The sequence below is a fragment of the Trichomycterus rosablanca genome, chromosome 5 (assembly GCF_030014385.1).
Source record: "Trichomycterus rosablanca isolate fTriRos1 chromosome 5, fTriRos1.hap1, whole genome shotgun sequence".
Taxonomy (NCBI): domain Eukaryota; kingdom Metazoa; phylum Chordata; class Actinopteri; order Siluriformes; family Trichomycteridae; genus Trichomycterus; species Trichomycterus rosablanca.
In genome coordinates this window covers 32,048,455-32,070,447 of record NC_085992.1, presented here as the reverse complement: position 1 = coordinate 32,070,447, position 21,993 = coordinate 32,048,455, and the positions used below count along the sequence as shown (strand labels likewise).

Sequence of the window (21,993 nt, the reverse complement as noted above, 5' to 3'; positions counted from 1 at the left end):
TGTTATTCAAGTGTCAAAAGAATTAAAAAAATACAAATACCATCTTCATCCTGTCCTGTACATGTTTTTCCCTATTCCATGTGTAATAGAGAAAATGTTCAACTCCATTATGACTGTTTTGAGTAAAATTAAACATGTCCTATCTGTTCTTCACACAAATGATTTGCTTAATAAGTGCTTGCAAACATTCAGCATTTCACACACTACAAATTGTAACAAACACTTGATTTATGTAAATGATGTTTGTTGGTGACTCCACTTTTTCACCCTACTTGACTCATAAAAGAGCTGGTCAACATCGAGACAGGGTCCTGACATCCTTCATCCTCCTGACCAATGCCCAATTACAAGCCTGGTACCTCACCACAAAAACACTCACAGCTAAATATGCCACTGCATCCAAGTCAACACCATTCACTGTGTACGACTGACCTCAGATCAGTTCTACTTGAGGAATAATAAAACCCTGATGTATTATATGCCTATATCTTAGTAGCCAGCCAATGAAAGGAACAGCATACATGTGATACAGAGAGAGGAAAGTTTGTGTGTTTGTCTACTGAAACATGAGAAAGACTATTCGTGTCTCTTTTTTTATTTACTTACTGCTTTTTGGGGCCATTACCCTAGAATGGCTCAGGGCATCATGCATATGCATGAAGGAGAAAGGGTTGCTGGGTTTTTGGCTTCAGGCAGAAACACATACACACTTACCCCCTAAAGCCGGTGATTAGGCTTCCTCTAAAAGCACTGAGGGAGACGGCTGGGAACGATGGTGAAGACACTGCAAAAGAAGAAGAAAAAATCAGGAGCAGCCCTTTATTTTTGCAGGTTGTGGATGAATGGATGGATGGTTAGATGGATGGATAGATGGATAGATGGATGGATGGTTAGATGGATGGTTAGATGGATGGATGGATGGTTAGATGGATGGATAGATGGATGGTTAGATGGATGGATAGATGGATGGATGGATGGTTAGATGGATGGATGGATGGTTAGATGGATGGATGGTTAGATGGATGGATGGATGGTTAGATGGATGGATGGATGGATGGTTAGATGGATGGATAGATGGATGGATGGTTATATGGATGGATAGATGGATGGATGGATGGTTAGATGGATGGATGGTTAGATGGATGGATGGTTGGATGGATGGTTAGATGGATGGATGGATAGATGGATGGTTAGATGGATGGATGGATGGTTAGATGGATGGATGGTTGGTTAGATGGATGGATGGATGGTTAGATGGATGGATGGTTATATAGATAGATGGATAGATGGGTGGATGAATGGGTGGATAGATGGTTAGATAAATGGATGGATGGATGGATTGATGGGTGGATGGATGGATGGTTAGATGGATGGATGGTTAGATGGATGGATGGTTGGATGGATGGTTAGATGGATGGATGGATAGATGGATGGTTAGATGGATGGATGGATGGTTAGATGGATGGATGGTTGGTTAGATGGATGGATGGATGGTTAGATGGATGGATGGTTATATAGATAGATGGATAGATGGGTGGATGAATGGGTGGATAGATGGTTAGATAAATGGATGGATGGATGGATTGATGGGTGGATGGATGGATGGGTGGATGGATGGATGGGTGGATGGATGGATGGTTGGATGGATGGTTAGATGGATGGATGGATAGATGGATGGTTAGATGGATGGATGGATGGTTAGATGGATGGATGGTTGGTTAGATGGATGGATGGATGGTTAGATGGATGGATGGTTATATAGATAGATGGATAGATGGGTGGATGAATGGGTGGATAGATGGTTAGATAAATGGATGGATGGATGGATTGATGGGTGGATGGATGGATGGGTGGATGGATGGATGGGTGGATGGATGGATAGATAGAGGGATAGACTTACGCAAAGAATAAAGTCCTGCCAGATCTCCACTTGTGGCCAAAGCTCGCACTTCTGCTGCTGCAAAGTCATCAGTGTCCACCGCACAGCCGGCTTCCTACAGCAGATAAGGAGATATGTAAGAAGGAAAACTCTCTCAAACACACACACTTACATACTCACCCCAACACTCAGTTACCTTTAGAGCCACCCGGGCACTGTCCACTGATGGAAAGGTAGGCAGCACATAGCTGGAGTAAGTATCGATGTCAAGGGTAACGTTCAGCTCCTGCATGGCCTTCAGCACTTCCAGAGTACCTGAGAGCAGGAATAAACGAGCATTAGCCATCTTCACTATTACCGTTACACTATTTTAAATAAACCAGTAAAACATGCGTGACTTGTTGAACTTTGAGTTATGCGTTTATGGGAAGCTATAAGCTTGTCAGTTACTGGTGTGTTTGTTTATTAGGATTTTAACATGTTTTACACCTTTACATTCATGACAGGACAGGTAGTTACTGGTTACACAAGGTCATCAGTTCAAGTTTTAATGTCAAACACAGTCATGGACATTTTTGTATCTCCGATTCAGCTCACTTGCATGTCTTTTGACTGTGGGAGGAAACCGGAGAACCCGGAGGAAACCCACACAGACATGGGGAGAACATGCAAATTCCACACAGAAAGGACTTTGACTGCCCCACCTGGGGATCGAACCCAGGACCTTCTTGCTGTGAGGCAACGGTGCTACCCGGTTAAGATAACGTCATGTTTTACACACTTCGGTTACATTTATGACAGGAACGGTAGTTACAGGTTACACGATTCATCATGTTTTTAATGTCAAGAGTCATGGACAATTTTGTATCTCCAATTCACCTCACTTGCATGTCTTTGGACTGTGGGAGGAAACCCACGCAGACACTGGGAGAACATGCAAACTCCACACAGAATCAAACAGAGGCTACCCACCGAGCCACTGTTTTTTTTCAAGGCCTGAACCCTGACAATCTCTGAAACGAACGTGCACTGATCCATGAAGTTGTTTACGCACGACATCAAAGGGCATACTTGATATAACGAATATGATACATTGCTAAACACAAACTTAAAATTTTGAATTTCATAGCAAATTGCACATTACAAGGGGAAAGGCTCATTTCATGGTCCGTGACATGATTTTTCACTGCCGTGAATTAGGAAAGGCCTTACCTATGAACAAAAATGCCTATACTCTACACTCTCAGTGGATAGTTTATGGGCACAAGTGATAAAGGTAGCTGTACACCCTCCAATTAAGCCTGGAAAGGTAGATTTCTATTCAGCAATAGTCAGTGGACCATGCAAAGGTTTTTGCAGAGCCTTACACTCCTTCACCTTCAAGCTGTTTACAACCAAATCTGGCTAAAGACATATGCTAATCAGGAATATAAAATAGTCACTCCACGATTAGCGATTTGCAATTCCAAACCTAAATCTCCAGTCACGCTCTGGGCACTAGCCTCACTAGCCTCAAGCAGAGCAGAGGACGCATGAATATGGAACAGCATGTCTGATAAATGAGTTTGCAGACCTGTCCACAAAATACATTTCTCTCTCTTGTGTTTACTCTCAGACCTGGCGTTCGGCACTACACCCAGGGGAAACCCATTCACCCGGCTATGCCTCCTTCTCGCTCTCGTCGTAGAGCTAAATAAAAGATTACGGTTGCTTTTATCTGCCATTTCAACGGCAGCTGGTGAACAAAGTTTGTATCATCTCCATCCATCCACACCATCTATCCGTTTCACTCGTCTGTGTCCGACTCCCACCATTCACGCTCGTGTTTGAGAAAAAGCCGAAAGTCAAGTCCTCAATGGATCCTGAGAGCTTGCCATCAATTCATCCTTCCCTTTTATGAAAGAAACACTGTTTTATTACTTAATAATTTATTGATCCATTTTTCATCCGAAAGAGTGGCCTCAACATCACTGACTGAACAGAAAGAGATGAATGGGCTCAGAAAGGGAAAGCGGTAGCATCACATGGACAGTCAAGCAAAATGAATCAGCAAATTCTTTCTTTAAATCTCAGGAGAGCAAGTAAAGCAAGGAGCTTTTAAAGCAGAGGAGTTTATTCAGTTTTATCTTACTTTTCCCATTTTTGTTTGCTACTTCACTAAGTTTTATGAGCAGACAAACTGAGCACCAGACTAAGAAAGTAAAGTGTAGAGAAGCTTCAATGTTAATCTCTGATTATCAACAATGACTAAATACAGGTGGAAAAACTACGAGGGCAAATTTCAACTCTAACCAAGTCTCTTCAAGAGTTGCCCAATTGAAAGAAATAGCTAGGGGGGAAAAAAACATTTTTCTCTTTTATGGGAAGTGTCAAAAACTTTACCTACCAGCCCGTTAAGCATGGACAAATGTTAGTCTACCAGTCCATTGAGCATAGACTAACATTTGGGTCTTAGACTAACATTTGTCCATGCTCAACGGACTGGTAGGTAAAGGGGTCTTAGACTAACATTTGTCCATGCTCAACGGACTGGTAGGTAAAGGGGTCTTAGACTAACATTTGTCCAAGACCCCTTTGCCTACCAGTCCATTGAGCATGTTACCCCTTTACTTAACAATCAGATAAACATGGGCAAATGTTAGTCTAAGACCCAAATATTAGTGTAAAGCCCCATTTGCCTACTAGTCAGATAAGCAAGGACAGATGTTAGTCTAGGACCCCTTTACCTACCAGTCAGATAAGCAAGGACAAATGTTAGTCTAAGACCCCTTTACCTACCAGACTGTCGAGCATGGACAAACGATAGTCTAGGACCCAATGTTAGTCCAATATCACTTTACCTACCAATCAGTTAAGCAAGGGCAAATGTTAGTCTAAGACCCCTTTACCTACCGGTTTGTTGAGCATGGACAAATGTTAGTCTAAGACCCCTTTACCAACCAATCCACTGAACATACACAAATGATAGTTTAAGACCCCTTTACCTACCAGCCTGTGGGGAATGGACAAATGTTAGTCTAAGACCCCTTTATTTACCAATCAGGTGAGCATGAACAAATGTTAGTTTAAGACCCCTTTACCTACCAGCCAGTGAGCATGAACAAATGTTAGTCCAAGACCCCTTTACCTACAAGTACGTTGAGCACGGACAAATGATAGTCTAAGACCCCTTTACCTCCCAGTCAGGAGAGCATGGACAAACGTTAGTCTAAGACCCCTTTACCTACCAGTCAGTTAAGTATGGACAAATGTTAGTCTAAGACCCCTTTACCTACCAGTCAGGTGAGCCTGGACAAACGTTAGTCTAAGACCCCTTTACCTACCAGTCAGTTAAGTATGGACAAATGTTAGTCTAAGACCCCTTTACCTAACAATCTGGTGAGCGTGGACAAATATTAATTACAGTTTGGCACAGATTTCACGCAAGATGCTAGTTCTGATGCAACCCTCCTATTTATCCAGGCTTGGGATCAGCACTAAGGGTGCAATCATATGTGTCCCTGCCAATGGCTAGATTCACATAATGCCATGTACGTTCTGATTTTGTGAGCCCTACAGGATTTAAACCTCTGGAACTCAGACTCTTAACCATTACACAGTATAAGTGTAAAATGTCCAAATTCAGGACTTCTTTCCCAGGATACCTATCAGTACAATAAACAGTCAGCTACAGTGAGGAACTAATATTTAACTTTAATGCCAGGATCACAGTTGTGTTAAAGTGATGCTAAGCAACAAGATGAGTGTACAATGAAGAAAACAAGATGTCTTTGAAACGTACCCTTATAACCTCAATGTTAATTTAAACATTAATAGAAATCAGTGCTGAGTAGCTGAAACTCTCTTATCAAGGGTATAAAATATGAATCTGAATGAATGTACAAGCTAGACAGAACAGACAGATGGACAAAAGCATTAGGAAGAGTCTAAAAGCTGGCCACTGGTGGAAGAGAAGGGACCGGTGTGTACTTCTCGCGCCGTGTCAAGGCGATAGAACGTCTTGGCTGATCTAAAGCGACAAGTACTGTTTGCTCACAGCTGGTAAGACAGCGCTAGCATATGCTTTCTCAAACTTCCCTGCCCAAATCCACACCTCATCAAAACGCTAACTTTTCCCTGTTTCTCCTCTGTGCTTTCGCATCCTTTGTTGGAGAAGGACGGGGGGTTGGGCGGGCGCCTGCCCGCTAGTGACACCTGTGGACGGTGGCTCTTAATATTTCATGGCCGTGCACAGCCGTGCGAGTAATCCAAAGTGAATTCCCTCAGAGCGTTCACATTTACATGAGAACCAGTCACTCTGCATTCCATCAGATGAGCTTTATCCGACCAAACACAACACACTACTATTTTAGAGTATGTGTGTGTGTGAGAGAGTAAGTGAAAAGATCTATTATAAGGATAAGCGATAACTAGGGAAATCTGTGTAAGACTGCTGAGGCTGTATTTACAACAAATGATAGAAGTTAATGATTGTCTTATTAAACAATAACAGAAATTAATGCTGCTGGTAAAAAAAGATCATTTAAAGTCAATGACCAGCTAGCGGCTGGAGCCCAGAATCTACACAGCCTAGTTTGCGTAACGTTATTAAAAGGATTACAGCTCATGGAACTTTCAAGAACTTTCTAGTCTAACTAGGGAACGCCAGGGTTTAGTAACAATTATTCTAAATGTCCAGACAGCTCAATATCTTTAACAATATCCAAAAATAAACAAGAGTGACCAGACTCTACAGGGACCTGCAGTACATGCTTTTTTATTTAAGTCACATGATTAATTGGCTGTGAAATAATACTAACCTGTGTTAAATTGCTAGAGTATAGTTTCTCTTATGCAACTGACTTAAATCGCTTTATGGATGCCAATAACTGCATCATAGAAACTTTCCCATTGACCAACGAGGTTTCACTGCTCACTTTTTAATAGACCAGGTATGTCAAAAATAAAGAGTGCCAATAATGTTGACCAGAACTGTATGTTCAGTACTGTAGAATACTTCCATTTCCATTTCCAGCATTTAGCAGACGCTAAAGTATTTAGCGACTTACAGTATACAGCCTAAGCAATTTAGGGTTAAGGGCCAACAGTGACAACCTGACAGTAATGGGGCTTGAACCAGCGATCTTTTGATTACTAGTCCAGTACCTTAACCACTAAGCTACACCCTCCAGTCACATAATCATTTACACACACTCACAACTTGAGTCAGTGTAGAATAGCCAGGTTACCAAAAAGCATGTTAGGAGAGGGGCGCTTGGATGGTGAGGTCTAATGAGCTAGCACACCATTGCAAAAAGCATGCTAAAAGCAGAGCCAATGAACTGGCCAGGAGTCCACACAAACACGACTGGGTGTGTTTAAGGGAGGGAAGGTCGGACAAGGTCTCCTTCCGCCACTGTTGCGATCTCCTGGACTGGTCCAGAGTTAAATGAAGTCTAGCATGGCTCTCTGTGCGGGAACCCAACACTAACAGGTGATAAGCGGTATATGCATATGCATGTGCTCATATACAAGCACTGTATATGAGCACAACCCTGAACGAGAAGGTCCAAGTCATGCATCCTGTTTTACTGCTTTTATAATGTTTTCCTCCTAATTTCACAATCCCATACACACTGACATTCTGTCCCTCTTTGTAGACAAATAATAGTAATTATTCGCAGTACTCAACAATAGAATTATGTACGAGAGCCTGTCTGTTTGTCAATAATGTAGACAAAGTCTACAAAGTTAGACTACATTAGTCTAACTAATTCTCAAAGAAATGACACAGGAGCATCAGGACTTACCTGGTGTGTTTTTGTCTTTTTGATGTTTTGTTAGCAGCGGCCAGAAGTAGTGAGATCGAACCGGAAGACCTTCTTCCTTCATCTTCTTCATCACTTCTACTGCCAAAGCTTTAAAATAAGGGAAAATATTTTATCCTTTTTTATAAATATTTTGATTCTGAATGCATTTATTTTTCCACCTCACAGCTGATCCTGTATTTAGAGGTCGCCACAGTGGATCATTTTGGTTTTACACCTCTTAATTTTCTCCCAACGCTAAGCTGTTCAGAAGCTCCCACCCAACCAATCAAGTCTGTGCAAATGTTTGACCGGATGATAGCACTGCTAAGATTCGAACCCCATCTCACCAATAGTGGGCTACGGATGCACATATGTGTTTTTTTTTTACCTGGAAATGATGTAACTAATGATTTCAGAGCACACACATACACACCTGTGTTCTTGGACTCCAGGGCACAATATAGTGTAAACTGCAGTGGTGCAGAGTGCAGGTTGGAATTCTTCAGCTCCTTACAGAAAGCAACCAACTTCTCAGGTGACTGTAACAAAGATAAACGTCAGTCATTTGTAGTTTTTAGATTTGGCACAGTTTAGACACAAGACGCCCAACCAGATGCACCCTCCTATTTTTATCCGGGTTTGGGAACAGCACTGAGAGTGCACTGACAAGTGCACCTTTAGTTAGCTAAGCTGCTGTGTGTAGACACCCAACCGGCCAAGAGTACTGATGGGGATTTGAACCCTGGATCCCAGGGATAATGGGCTCACGTAATTTACCACTGAGAGACTTTAGAAACAGGAACTTATTTGATATGATTTAAATATGAGCAAAATGGAAGCAATCCAAGAATCCAATGACAAATTAATTGCAGCGTAAAATTTAAGGCAATATATTATTTAAATAACACAAAAAGCATTTTAGACCCATTAAAACTTTAAGAATGCTGAAATGCCCTGAATAACTAATGCTGTATGTTTGTTTCAAGTGATGATCTAATTCTTACATAAAATATCTTACTTGGTTAAAGTTTGAATCAGTGCAACAACAGAAGTCATAACAACCCCCCCCCCCCCCCCCCCCCCCATGAATTTGGCTTGGTGATATTTCGTTGCTAGCATTTCATCACATTAACCTGATGTTATCATAAAGGCAACACAGACAGTGTCTGACTAAATACAGATACACCAGCAGAATAATGTGTTGCATTCTGGTTATGGTTAACAGAGTCCTCCTAAATAGGATGAAGGACGTGGTCGACCCACATCTTCGAGAACAACAAGCAGGATTCAGGAAGAGTAGATCCTGCATAGACCAGATTACAACACTAAGGATTATCCTTGAGCAATCCTTGGAGTGGAACTCACCTCTGTATATCAACTTTATTGATTACGAGAAGGCTTTTGATAGTATAGACAGACAGACCATCTGGAGAATACTGAGACACTATGGGGTGCCGGAAAAGATAACCAACATCATTAGGAACTCATGAGGGAATGACCTGCAAAGTGGTACATGGCCAACAGCTCACAGAAGCATTTCACATACGAACAGGAGTTAGACAAGGATGCTTACTATCACCCTTTCTTTTTCTGTTAGCGATAGACTGGGTAATGAAGATATCAACTGCCCAAATGAGGAATGGCATCCAATGGACACCTTGGTTGCAACTGGAGGACCTAGAATTTGCTGATGACCTGGCACTTATTTCCCACACTCACCAACAAATGCAGGAGAAAACCACAACCATAGCAACTCACTCAGTACGTCTTGGCCTCAATATACACAAAGGGAAGAGCAAGATCCTCAAAATTAACAATAACAACATAACCCCTATCAGGCTAGAGGGAGAAGCACTAGAGGAAGTGGAGAGTTTCACGTATCTTGGAAGTGTAGTGGACAAAATGGGTGGGACCGATGCCGATGTAAAGGTACGGATTGGAAAGGCAAGGGCAGCTTTCCACCAGCTGAGGAATGTATGGGGATCGTCTGAACTGCCACGCAACATCAAAATCAGGATTTTTAACTCTATGGTGAAGCCTATTGGCGCGGAGACCTGGAGGACAACAGTCAACACCATGAGTAAAATCCAGACATTTATAAATACCTGCCTCAGGCGGATCCTAAGAATATACTGGCCAATTACTATCAACAACCTGGAGCTGTGGCATCAAACAGGGCAGCAGCCCGTAGAAGAAGAAATCCTCCAAAGAAGATGGAGGTGGGTCGGTCATACCCTTCGCAAACCTGCATCAAATATAACAAGACAGGCCCTCTTCTGGAATCCACAAGGGAAAAGGAAGAGGGGCAGGCCAAGAAACAGCTGGCGCCGTGACCTAGATGCGGATGTGAAGAGGTCGGGGTACACATGGGGACAACTGGAAAAGATGGCCCAGAATCGCGATGACTGGAGAGCACTTGTTCGTGGCCTATGCCCAAAGTTGGGTGGTAAGGCGTAAGAAGAAGAAGAAGAAGATTCTGGTTATGGTACAAACAGCTGTGAGTGATACAATACTGTATACAATCTGGTTATTTTTTCATAATGCGTCACACTTTATAGTAAAAAATTCCCCCATTAAGGGGAAAAGCTTTACTTTCTGGGTTTGTCTGAGTTTCAAGCATTAATCCAGGACTTTCACTGGGGTATATAAAGGAGATGACACAGAGGTCAAATTCTCTTAATTATTCTTTAACATGGGCAAAGCAAGAAATGACAAACTTGATGTAACGATGCACCACAATACAGTTAAAAATCGATTCACATGTGTAACGATTGAAACTGATTTACATGTATAATGAATCGATATTCACTTTAAACAGCAGAGGGCACTGGCGCTATTCACCTCGCCTGGTTGACGTCCCTACAGGGTTGCCAGGTTCGAAATTTTCCAGCCAAATTTATCCATGTGAGGATACTTTCTTTATTTGTATTATTCATTTATTTATTTAAAATGTGGGATTTATTTCATTTCAGTTTTTTTTTTTTTTTTTACACAAAACGGGAAACGTACAGCATTGATTTGCATAGTTTGTACCTACCTCAAAAATAAAAGGACATTAATTATTTAAATAAATAAAAGATAAGCACAAATAATAAAAGGAAACTTTTTGTCTTTAATTTAAAAAAGAAAATCGGGGGAAAAAATCGTATCATGAATCGCATCGCATCGTGGGTAGAGTGTATCGTTACATCCCTAGTTAGAACAATTAATTTTTTTAAACAACTAAATCTGTGACAAACTTGCCTGGACGAGGACCCAATTTTGTTTTGCCACCACACACAGTGAAGAGGAAAGTAACGGCCCTAAAAAAAAACCTTTAGGATCACTGTCGCAGGTACAGAAAATGTACGTGCCTCAAGTATGCTACTAATACTTTGACTGGAATCACATTCTATGGTCAGATGAAATGAAAAAGGTGAGATTAGTGTAAAAGAAGAATGACTACAGTGGGTATCAGGATCTTTTCAGTGTGGAGGGTCTGTGATGTTATGGGGCTGATTTTCCTTCAAAGATGGGACACATATTAAGGTACATGGCATCACAGGCTCATAAAAATCAGGATATTATAAATGAAACTATAAAACATGTCTGCATCTGCCTAAAGACTAAAATGGGCTTTTCTCATTTTTTATCAGTGTGATTTGAAGTGAATTCCCTAAAAAGGTGAATTTTGTAACCCTTGTTTACTACTCTTTAACAGTGGAGCCAATAATGATGGATTAGACTACATGTGCAGAATAGGTGATGGTATTCAAATGAAACACTGAACATCTTACGAGCCTTCTCACCTTATTCATGTTGACGCAGTGACGCAGGAAAAAATTACCCACGTCCAGAGTTTCACCATCCTGTGATTCTGTCTGCAGACTGGGGAAGGTTTTGAGCAAAGTGAATGCAGTGTCCTCAAAACCCTGGGTGGTTAGACTCAAGCACAGGTTCATGGCATCTGTGTACACACATATACAGACAAGGACAACGTTTAAAAATGTTTAACATTCATGCACTCTAGTTTAAGACAATTCCCGAACATGTAGCTCATGCACACGCTGACAGTCCCCATAGATGTTAGTTTTAGACACAGTACCTGGCACGTAGCCTCTTTCATGCCGCATGCGCTCCACTATGTCAGGTACATACTGCTGATGACCAGCCCTCGCCAGGCTAAACACCACCTGCATCAGGTCTCTGTCCATGAGACCGGCATCTTTGCTCTCGGCCAAGTCCACAGTCTACACACACACACAAAGAAAAGCATATTTAGCATAATCACAGCATATACACATATACATACACAATATGACCAAAAGTATGTGGACATCATACTAATTCATGTGTTGAGATGTTTCAGTCACACCTAAGTGTGTTAAAAGGTGTTTAAAAAAAATCAACCATGTAAAATAATACAATTGCTACAGAGGCAACAGTAAAAAAGCTCATGTGTTCCAGCAGAGCTCTGACCCTATTCATAAATCAAGCTCCATAAATACGTGTTATGATAAATTGAGTGTAAAAGTACTTGTGACATGCACCAAGCCCTGATCACAATTCTATGGTTCTACAGTACCTTTGGAATGAATTGGGATATAGTCTGTTGGCCAATTCTTTTGGTTAATTTGCTCTTTGACAGAATGAGCATTTCCATAGACACACTTCAAAATCTTGTGGCATTACCCGAGAATTGGAGTCTACTATAGCGACAAAGAGGGTTCAACTCCATATGAATGCATATAGTTTTGTAATTAGATGCCAACAAGTTCATGATGTAGCATCCACCTACTTCTGGCCACTATATAATTAGTGCAACACAATCAACGGGTCTAATGAGGGCTGTAACTGGTAATCAGCTATAGCTGAATTTAATACTGACAGCATTAAAAATACTCACCTATAAGTTTGTTGAAATAAAATTGAAAAACCTCATTAATAAATCTAAGGGATAGTGATTAAGCAATAACAAAAAAGGCATTCATAAGCCCTTAAACAAAGCCAGTTATGTCTGCGTGAACACCCAACCAGCCAATAGCATTGGTGGGCTAGCATAAGAGGCCGCTGCACCACCCGAACACCCGTGTTTTTATATATAGGAAATAAGGACACCAATTAATGCTTGTCCTTAAACAAATCCTAATAGTTAAACATTTAGTTTAATAAATTCAAAACAAATAATTGTTATTATTATTATTATTATTACAGGAACATCATGGTTAATCTTTTCCTATTTCACAGCCAGCCCTGCTGGTCCAGACTAAAATGTCATTGCATGACTGTTCGGGACTGAGGGGAACATACTAAGTATTTATCTATAGGCCATTATGGCCTGGCCATATTGATCAATAACACAAAGTGTGTCCTCCCTGTAGCCGTTTATTTCTGTGGACAGGAATGACATTTTTATTGGATAAAAAAAAGATTAAACCATCTGAAATGTAAACTGGACCAGCATAACAATGACTATTGTCCAAATTTAAAAACCACTCGATGGCCTAGTCAAGGCAACAGAAAGATCATGAGATTGTTCTTATAATGCAATCACCCCCCCCCCAACACACACACACAATACTTAAAAACATACCATAATAAAATTATTTCGTTGTCTGTTGTATAACATAATGTTTGGAGAAATCAATGAATGGATTCAGAGATTTTTTTCCCAGTGACTAACACTAATCTGCTTGGTAAAGATTTACACATTAACCATACACGACTATAGTTTTAACTCCTGTTTTTGTTTAACTACATTAATACTAATTATTTAGTATAGCCTTAATATTTCATATGCAAGTATCACCTCACTAATTTAATATTTTGAGGTATTCACTGCTTGTTTATATAAAGGCTATAGGATTTGAAAGAAAACTAATTCACCTGAGCACAAAACCACTGACCCTCTACAATACTTGTGTATGTGCATGCTGTTCCTTTGTTTACTGATTGCATTAAATTGGGCAACAATGTTTTAGAGCATAATGACCATTAATTGAATTCAATAATATTCTTAGAAGCAATCATCCCTCACCTCTTTGATTTTAGCAATGTTTCCGTCCTTGGCATAAGCCATGATTAAAGCCAGGTAAGTGTCTGGACCTGGTTCAATGCCCGCACCTCTCATGACAGACAGGATGTTTTCAGCGCTTGCCATGTCCCTGCACAGTGAAATAAAGCATAACGATTATAACCAGATGGTGAACATGAATATAAAACACACACCAAAAGTAATCCCATCTGAAGCAGCTCACCCGGCATGGCTATGCCCGGTCAGTAGGGAGTTGAACACAGCCTCTGTGATGGGCAAATCTTTGCTCTTCATGAAGCCCAGAATTTTGCTGTAAGGCAGAGTTTCATTTATAGTCACTGAATAGTAAACAAGCAGAATCTCATTTCCTCTTTGATAAAAGATTTCAGATGCTGCAGAAGGTTAGTGCAGGCTTACCTGGCACCTTCGATGTCTCCATTCTGACAGTAAGCAGCAATCAATCTCTGATAGGTCACCTGGAGGGAAAATAATGAATTTGAACACAAGCATTAAAAGTAGAAAGCTCAGGCACATATCAAGCTAGAGGAGCGGAATCGTACAGGTGCATTATGTGGTGCACCTATACTTAAACGACCAGCATAATTCTTATCTAGTTATTAAAAAATAGCAATTCAGTTTTAACAACTGACTAGGATAAAGTGTTTACTAAAAATTGCTTTTTTTATTTTATTTCAGCTGCTCCTCACTGTATTAAGGAGTTGCCGCAGTGGATCTGGTCTACACACCAGACTTGGGACAGTTTTTATGCTGGATATCTTTCATGACACACGCCTTACATTTCTTATCCAGGCATGGGACCGTCACTGAGGGCACACTGGCAAGTGCACCACCCAATGGCTAGGCTGGTTTGGCCCTCAGACATCAGCCAATCATGCTCATGCATAGAACCAACCAGCAGATAGCACTGAGATTCAAACCCTGGATCCTTTAAAGCCTTACTAAATATGGCATATAATTTTAAGCCTTTAAGTTTGTTTTGTTTTACATTTCGGTATATTAAATTAAATACAACTCCTGTGTGTTTTATTTTTTGACCATAGAAAATGACACAGGTCTAATCAGTTATCTAGGGTAGTAGCTCACTGTCAGCATCACCACCCAATTATTGTGTTTCAGTGGAGTGTGTCCCAGTGGAGTCTGAAGAAATAAAATACTGTGACTGCACTGATTGTTTGTCACTACACATCAACAAGCATCATACAGCAGTTCATTATTCGAACCTACCGCCACTGAAAACCAGGTTCAAATCTCAGCAGGTGCCATTGGCCAGCTGGAAACCTACACAAACATGATTGGCCATCTCTGGATGAAGGGTTAGCCAAAGCCCAACAATGTCTGTTTTGTTTGTTTTATTAGAAGTTTAACACCATGTTTTACATCCTTTGGTTACATCCATGACAGAAACGGTACTTACTGGTTACACAAGGTTTATCAGTTCACAAGGAACACAGTCAGGGACAATTTTGTATCTAGAATTCACCTCACTTGCATGTTTTTGGACTGTGGGAGGAAACCGAAGCACCCGGAGTACACCACGCAGACACGGAGAGAACATGCAAATACCACACAGAAAGGACTCGGACCGCTCCACCTGGGGATCGAACCCAGGACCTTCTTGCTGTGAGGCGACAGTGCTACCCACCGAGCCACCATGTTAAAATAAATATAACTCATGTGTATTTTTTTTTCTTTCTAATATGAGATGACTCACAGGTCTAATCAGTTATCTAGGGTAGTAGCTCCCTATCAGCATCACCACCCGAATTGTGTCCCAGTGGAGTTCAGTTTGAAGTAATAAAACTGTGATTCAGTACACATCAACAAGCTAGTAATACAGTATGTTTAAAATCTTTAATGATTATTAGTATTACCAACAGTGACTTGAACTACAATGGGAGTTACTGTATACTTGGGTCATACAGCGGTCTATCACATTAACCTACCTCTGCTGGGAAACCACACTGACATGATTGGCTAAATCTGGATGAGGGGGATGGCAAAAGGCTGACAATGGAGTGGTACCCTATCCGAGTGTGCTCCTGCCTTGCGACTAGTGTTTCTGGGGGAACCTGACTCACCAGGAGCCTGACTAGTATGAAGAGGTGATACAAATTAAATTAATGAAGAAAAAAAAAAAACTGTACTCACTCTGTTGGGCTGCACATTGGCCGCCTCCATCTTGGCAAGGAAATCAGTGGGGGAAAATGTATACTCATTCTGCAGGTAGACCTTCAGTAGTGCATTGTAATGGCTTACATCGTACGTTGCACCTGTAAATAAAATTAAAGATTACAATTATTTACAGGACAAGTTTAGGTTACTTTCATAAAAGCACATCAACTCGGGAGTGCCACTGAGGAAATCTAAACAATCAAACAGAAAAATGGATCAAGAAACAGTGGAAACATGTGCTTTGGTCAAATGAATTTAAGCTTAAAACTGATTTCAAGTACTTCATGCCATAGTCAAAAAGAACCATCTGTTATCGATTGTGCAAAAACCAACATCTGTCACGGATGAGGGTAATGGGGTTTGTCTGTTAGGATGCTGCCTTATTGAAAAAGCTTTAAGCAGGAAAGATTTATCTGCATGGTCGACTATTATGAGTAAGAACATTGAAAACAGCAGCATGTAAATTGTAAACAAGATGTTTGTGCTTTTAAACTAACAGCAGGAGATACAGAATACCGTGGACTAAATAATATATTAAAAAAATAAATACTGCCATATCTGTGATTAAAAACAACTGTTTACAACTGGTCATTAAAATGTAAAGAATAGGGACACAGGCCGCTCAGGTGGCGCAGCGGTAAAAACACACGCTGGAACCAGAGCTGGGATCTCGAATACATCGTATCGAATACATAGCGGCCACATGAACAACGATTGGCCTGTTGTTTATATGGGCGGGACTAAGCCGGATAGGGTCAGTCTCTCATGACTGGTGCAATTACGACCTCTGCTGGCTGATTGATGGCGCCTGCACAGAGATGAGAAGAGAGTGCTCTTAGGGCGTGTCCCTCCGTACCCACAGCTAGGCTGCACTGCACTCGTCAAAGTGCAGGTGATAAGACGCATACGGCATGCTGCCCACGTGTCGGAGGGGGCATGGGTTAGCTCCGTTTTCCTCAATCAGAGCAGGGATAGGCATTGGTGGAGGGGAAGCATGATGCAATGGGACAATTGGACGTGCTAAAAAGGGAGAAAAAGGGGAGAAAATGCATAAAGGAAATATATAGAAAAAAATATAATAATAGGGACACAGTTAATCAAACAGCTTTGCTATATATAGAGGTTGAGAGATGATAGAGGGAATCATGTAGCACTAGGTTTTCCATTATTGTGTACACATCAGCATGACTACACGTAAACCACTGGTCTGTTTATTTGACTGTAAGAAAATGAAACAATATGCCTTAACAGTCAATGAAATACTTTTGTTTTAAGCTAGTGAAGGTAAAAGTAGTGATGCTTTCACACTCCCTCTTACCCAACTCCTGGAGCTTCTCCCAGACCCGGTGGGCGAGTTGACTACGCTCCTCAAGAGGCATCTCTGGCAGCAGTGAGCCACAGCTCCTCAGCAGCAAAAGAGCTTGATTTCCACTGGGGTAGCCTAAAATGGAAAAAAAGTTTTCTCAGTGCTGAATGAGTTCAAGTATATTGGCTCATGCTGGGACACAACTGCAGCATTCATTTAGCTGAACATAAATGGTAAAGATTCCTGACCTGTTCGACAGATGTCATGGAAGATGCGCTGGATCAGGGTTTTGGTAACTCTGCCGGTTCTTCGGACTGAGCTGTCCAGTTTAGCCAGAGCCCAGTCAAACTGCTGAGCCTGCTTGGCGCGGATGGCGACACTGGGTTCTTCTTTCACTGCTCCCTTCCTCTCTGCAGCAGCACTGTAGCATCGCAGAGCCAAAGAAGGTCCAGCAGAGCTGTAAGAAAAGAGAAAGGACACAGGGGATACCACACTGGATTTAAGTCATAGTCAGTGCTCCTGGTCTGTATGATGTATGAAGGTTCTTCAAAAAGTCGTGTCTGAGAGACTGAGAGAGCTTATAGTCCGGATTTAGCACCACCTGATTCCCACCTTTTTGGCCACTCAAACAAGCTTTAAGGGGAAGAAGATCTTCGTGTGATAATGATGTGAAAACAACGGTGCATCAGTGGCTACGCTCTTAGCCAAAAACATTTTTTGCTGATGGCATTAAAAAGGTGACTATAGAAAAGTGATGTAATTTGTCTTTGAAATTCTTAATAAAAAGTGAAACATTTTGAAGAACCCTGTATAAGGGGACGTTTTTCCCTCTTACAGAAAAATTAATCATATATATATATATATATACAGTGTATCACAAAAGTGAGTACACCCCTCACATTTCTGCAAATATTTTATTATATCTTTTCATGGGACAACACTATAGAAATAAAACTTGGATATAAGTTAGAGTAGTCAGTGTACAACTTGTATAGCAGTGTAGATTTACTGTCTTCTGAAAATAACTCAACACACAGCCATTAATGTCTAAATGGCTGGCAACATAAGTGAGTACACCCCACAGTGAACATGTCCAAATTGTGCCCAAAGGGTCAATATTTTGTGTGACCACCATTATTATCCAGCACTGCCTTAACCCTCCTGGGCATGGAATTCACCAGAGCTGCACAGGTTGTTACTGGAATCCTCTTCCACTCCTCCATGATGACATCACGGAGCTGGTGGATGTTAGACACCTTGAACTCCTCCACCTTCCACTTGAGGATGCGCCACAGGTGCTCAATTGGGTTTAGTCCATCACCTTTACCTTCAGCTTCCTCAGCAAGGCAGTTGTCATCTTGGAGGTTGTGTTTGGGGTCGTTATCCTGTTGGAAAACTGCCATGAGGCCCAGTTTTCGAAGGGAGGGGATCATGCTCTGTTTCAGAATGTCACAGTACATGTTGGAATTCATGTTTCCCTCAATGAACCGCAGCTCCCCAGTGCCAGCAACACTCATGCAGCCCAAGACCATGATGCTACCACCACCATGCTTGACTGTAGGCAAGATACAGTTGTCTTGGTACTTCTCACCAGGGCGCCGCCACACATGCTGGACACCATCTGAGCCAAACAAGTTTATCTTGGTCTCGTCAGACCACAGGGCATTCCAGTAATCCATGTTCTTGGACTGCTTGTCTTCAGCAAACTGTTTGCTGGCTTTCTTGTGCGTCAGCTTCCTTCTGGGATGACGACCATGCAGACCGAGTTGATGCAGTGTGCGGCGTATGGTCTGAGCACTGACAGGCTGACCTCCCACGTCTTCAACCTCTGCAGCAATGCTGGCAGCACTCATGTGTCTATTTTTTAAAGCCAACCTCTGGATATGACGCCGAACACGTGGACTCAACTTCTTTGATCGACCCTGGCGAAGCCTGTTCCGAGTGGAACCTGTCCTGGAAAACCGCTGTATGACCTTGGCCACCATGCTGTAGCTCAGTTTCAGGGTGTTAGCAATCTTCTTATAGCCCAGGCCATCTTTGTGGAGAGCAACAATTCTATTTCTCACATCCTCAGAGAGTTCTTTGCCATGAGGTGCCATGTTGAATATCCAGTGGCCAGTATGAGAGAATTGTACCCAAAACACCAAATTTAACAGCCCTGCTCCCCATTTACACCTGGGACCTTGACACATGACACCAGGGAGGGACAACGACACATTTGGGCACAATTTGGACATGTTCACTGTGGGGTGTACTCACTTATGTTGCCAGCTATTTAGACATTAATGGCTGTGTTTTGAGTTATTTTCAGAAGACAGTAAATCTACACTGCTATACAAGCTGTACACTGACTACTCTAAGTTATATCCAAGTTTCATGTCTATAGTGTTGTCCCATGAAAAGATATAATCAAATATTTGCAAAAATGTGAGGGGTGTACTCACTTTTGTGATACACTGTATATATATATATAGTGGAAAATAATTGTATAAAGAAGTGCTTATTAGCTTAATATCTTCCAAGTGCATTCGTCTTGCAAGATTAAACTCCTGGAGACATCGGTGAGTGATTTTGGCTTATAAAAGGATGTAAACAAAGTCTTATTAGGGATAAAGCTGAATCAGTTTTAAAATTCAGTTAGTATTTTTATGACCAAATCTACACTTCCTAAAGAAGGAATTTGAAGAGGGGAATTAAAATGGGCTGTGTTCCAAACTGCACCCTACAATATTTAACAGTAGGTCCAATCAGGGACAGCGGTAGCTCAGTGGGTAGGGCTAAAGAGCTATCAATTGGAAGATTGTGGGCTTTAATACAAATACTAGACTTGGCACAGGAGGTTTGTGCTGTGCCATGGTCTTGCATGGATATAAGAAACTTACATGCAAACCACAATTACATTTACCTGACTTGCTTGGACATTAATTTAAATCAAAAAGCAGACTGGATAAGACTGCCTTTGTGTGTCTGTCCTTTAAATTCTTTGTTAGAGGAAACAATTCTAATGTGTAGTAGTTGTACTTTCAATAATGCATTACAAAGCTGGAGGGTTCAAATTAGCCCTGTGTGCCCGGCTGGCACAATTCGGCCCTGTTTAGGACAGGTTGGTGAACACAAAATCAGGTTTAAAAAAGTAGCCTGAAGGATGTTCAATCTTACAACCACACAGACAAACGTACATGTGATGGAAAAGGAATGACCTTGACCCAGGTGACCTGATAAAACACTGTAGCCAACACACATTGCACACACTGCTCTCTCACACAAAGGAAATTGTCATAGGAGGTAGCATACAAGTAGTATGATTAAATATAGCAGTTCCATTGCTTAATGATTTGCAGCAATAAGTGGTTTAAAGCCTTAAATTAACAGGTGAGACTTATCTGTTATGTCTATAGAACTACAGGTTTCAATGCGGCCATGTGTTCATCTCTGATTATTTTTGGTTTATTTATTTTTTTGCACTGCCCTTGAACGATCCGATTGGCTAAATGTAAATGCTTGACATTCTTCATGAACAAAACATTTTTAACTATTATTTAGTACAAAAACTGTATCATATATTACTAACATTAGGTAAACATAACACACCATTGACATAAGGCTTAATATAAATAAATGATAAATAAAAATGAAGAAAGATGCCATTACTTTTACAGTTTAATACATTCTTTAACATATTCTTTTAGGGCATAATACTGTCATATGTTATGGATTACATTCTAATAGAAAACAATTTAAAAAAGTTTTGCTACTGCAGCAAGGAATCTTATTATATGAAAATGCACCATCAACCACGTTGTTTGTATTAGGCATTATATAATTATAATAATATTTTCCAAAAAGGACATGAACATGTAGATTAAAAACTACATCAAGCAAATGTAAATTAATCTCTGTTTGCTTGGTGTACTGCAGGGTGGAGAGGGGATGATTACATATCCACTGTATTACACTTATATAACACACAAGATGCATCAGGTCAAGTTTGGAGGCCTATACTGTATCTTCATCCTGATGAGACTTTATGTTCTAGACAGCATGCCTGAGCTTTCTACCACACTAGACTCAACAAATAAGACAGAAATCCATCACATCAATGTATCGTGTTTAAGATTTATCTCATGTTTGATCCAAATATATGGAGTTAACAATATTCCGCAATAAAACATATAACTAGCGTGGTTTAAGGACTCATCACAAGAACCCATCAGCAGTGATTTGGTGTAGGATCAATCCCTGTGAGCTCCACGCTCTTGTCCTCAGAGCTCAATGACACCACAGTGCGGAATCTAAACACGCATGGCTAGCGCGCATGCTAACTCACCTGTTCACCCGGACTGATCCTGAACTGTTCAGTCTGAAACTGAGGCTGATCTCTGTCCGGCATGTTGCTCTGCTGTAACAGCGTTTAAGCGCAGCTGCAGGATTCTGTGTGTTTCCCCGCAGCACAGGAGACGCGGAGAGTTTCAGTAACCGGACAGATCTTAAGAGCGCAGCCATGTTTAACCTGCGACAGAGTGGAAGAGAAACGTCCGCACCACGTGATCAGTGAAAGGTCACTGGACGAATCCATCGGGTAGATTTACATGGGGGGAGGTGAGATGGAATTGAAATGGAACAAACCACACACGCAAGTGTAGGAAAACTAAAACAATAATTTTGTTAGTAAATTATTTAGTAAACGCTTTCATTGTTTCCTAAACAATTAATTAATGAAAATATCATCTAAAATAATCTTTTAACATGTATTTGTCTTTTGTCATTTACGTTTTACCCAGTGTTCTTTTAGAGTTTTCAAGGTCATGACAAT

The 21,993-nt window shown here is 41.1% G+C and overlaps 1 protein-coding gene across 1 annotated transcript in view; it reads right to left on the bottom strand.

Moving 5' to 3' along the window:
* The window catches only part of lrpprc (leucine-rich pentatricopeptide repeat containing), a 69,767-nt gene extending 48,084 nt beyond the window's left edge, over positions 1-21,683 (bottom strand). Inside the window, exons 1-14 of the mRNA XM_062995983.1 lie at positions 21,508-21,683; positions 17,429-17,637; positions 17,193-17,315; positions 15,851-15,972; positions 14,099-14,157; positions 13,905-13,991; positions 13,685-13,811; positions 11,753-11,897; positions 11,457-11,614; positions 8,102-8,207; positions 7,669-7,776; positions 2,076-2,194; positions 1,901-1,994; positions 715-784 (exon numbers count right to left, since the gene is read on the bottom strand). Coding sequence (XP_062852053.1) covers positions 715-784; positions 1,901-1,994; positions 2,076-2,194; positions 7,669-7,776; positions 8,102-8,207; positions 11,457-11,614; positions 11,753-11,897; positions 13,685-13,811; positions 13,905-13,991; positions 14,099-14,157; positions 15,851-15,972; positions 17,193-17,315; positions 17,429-17,637; positions 21,508-21,683 — 1,703 coding nt within the window. The remainder of the gene's footprint in view (positions 1-714; positions 785-1,900; positions 1,995-2,075; positions 2,195-7,668; positions 7,777-8,101; positions 8,208-11,456; positions 11,615-11,752; positions 11,898-13,684; positions 13,812-13,904; positions 13,992-14,098; positions 14,158-15,850; positions 15,973-17,192; positions 17,316-17,428; positions 17,638-21,507) is intronic.
* Positions 21,684-21,993: the final 310 nt, after the last annotated feature.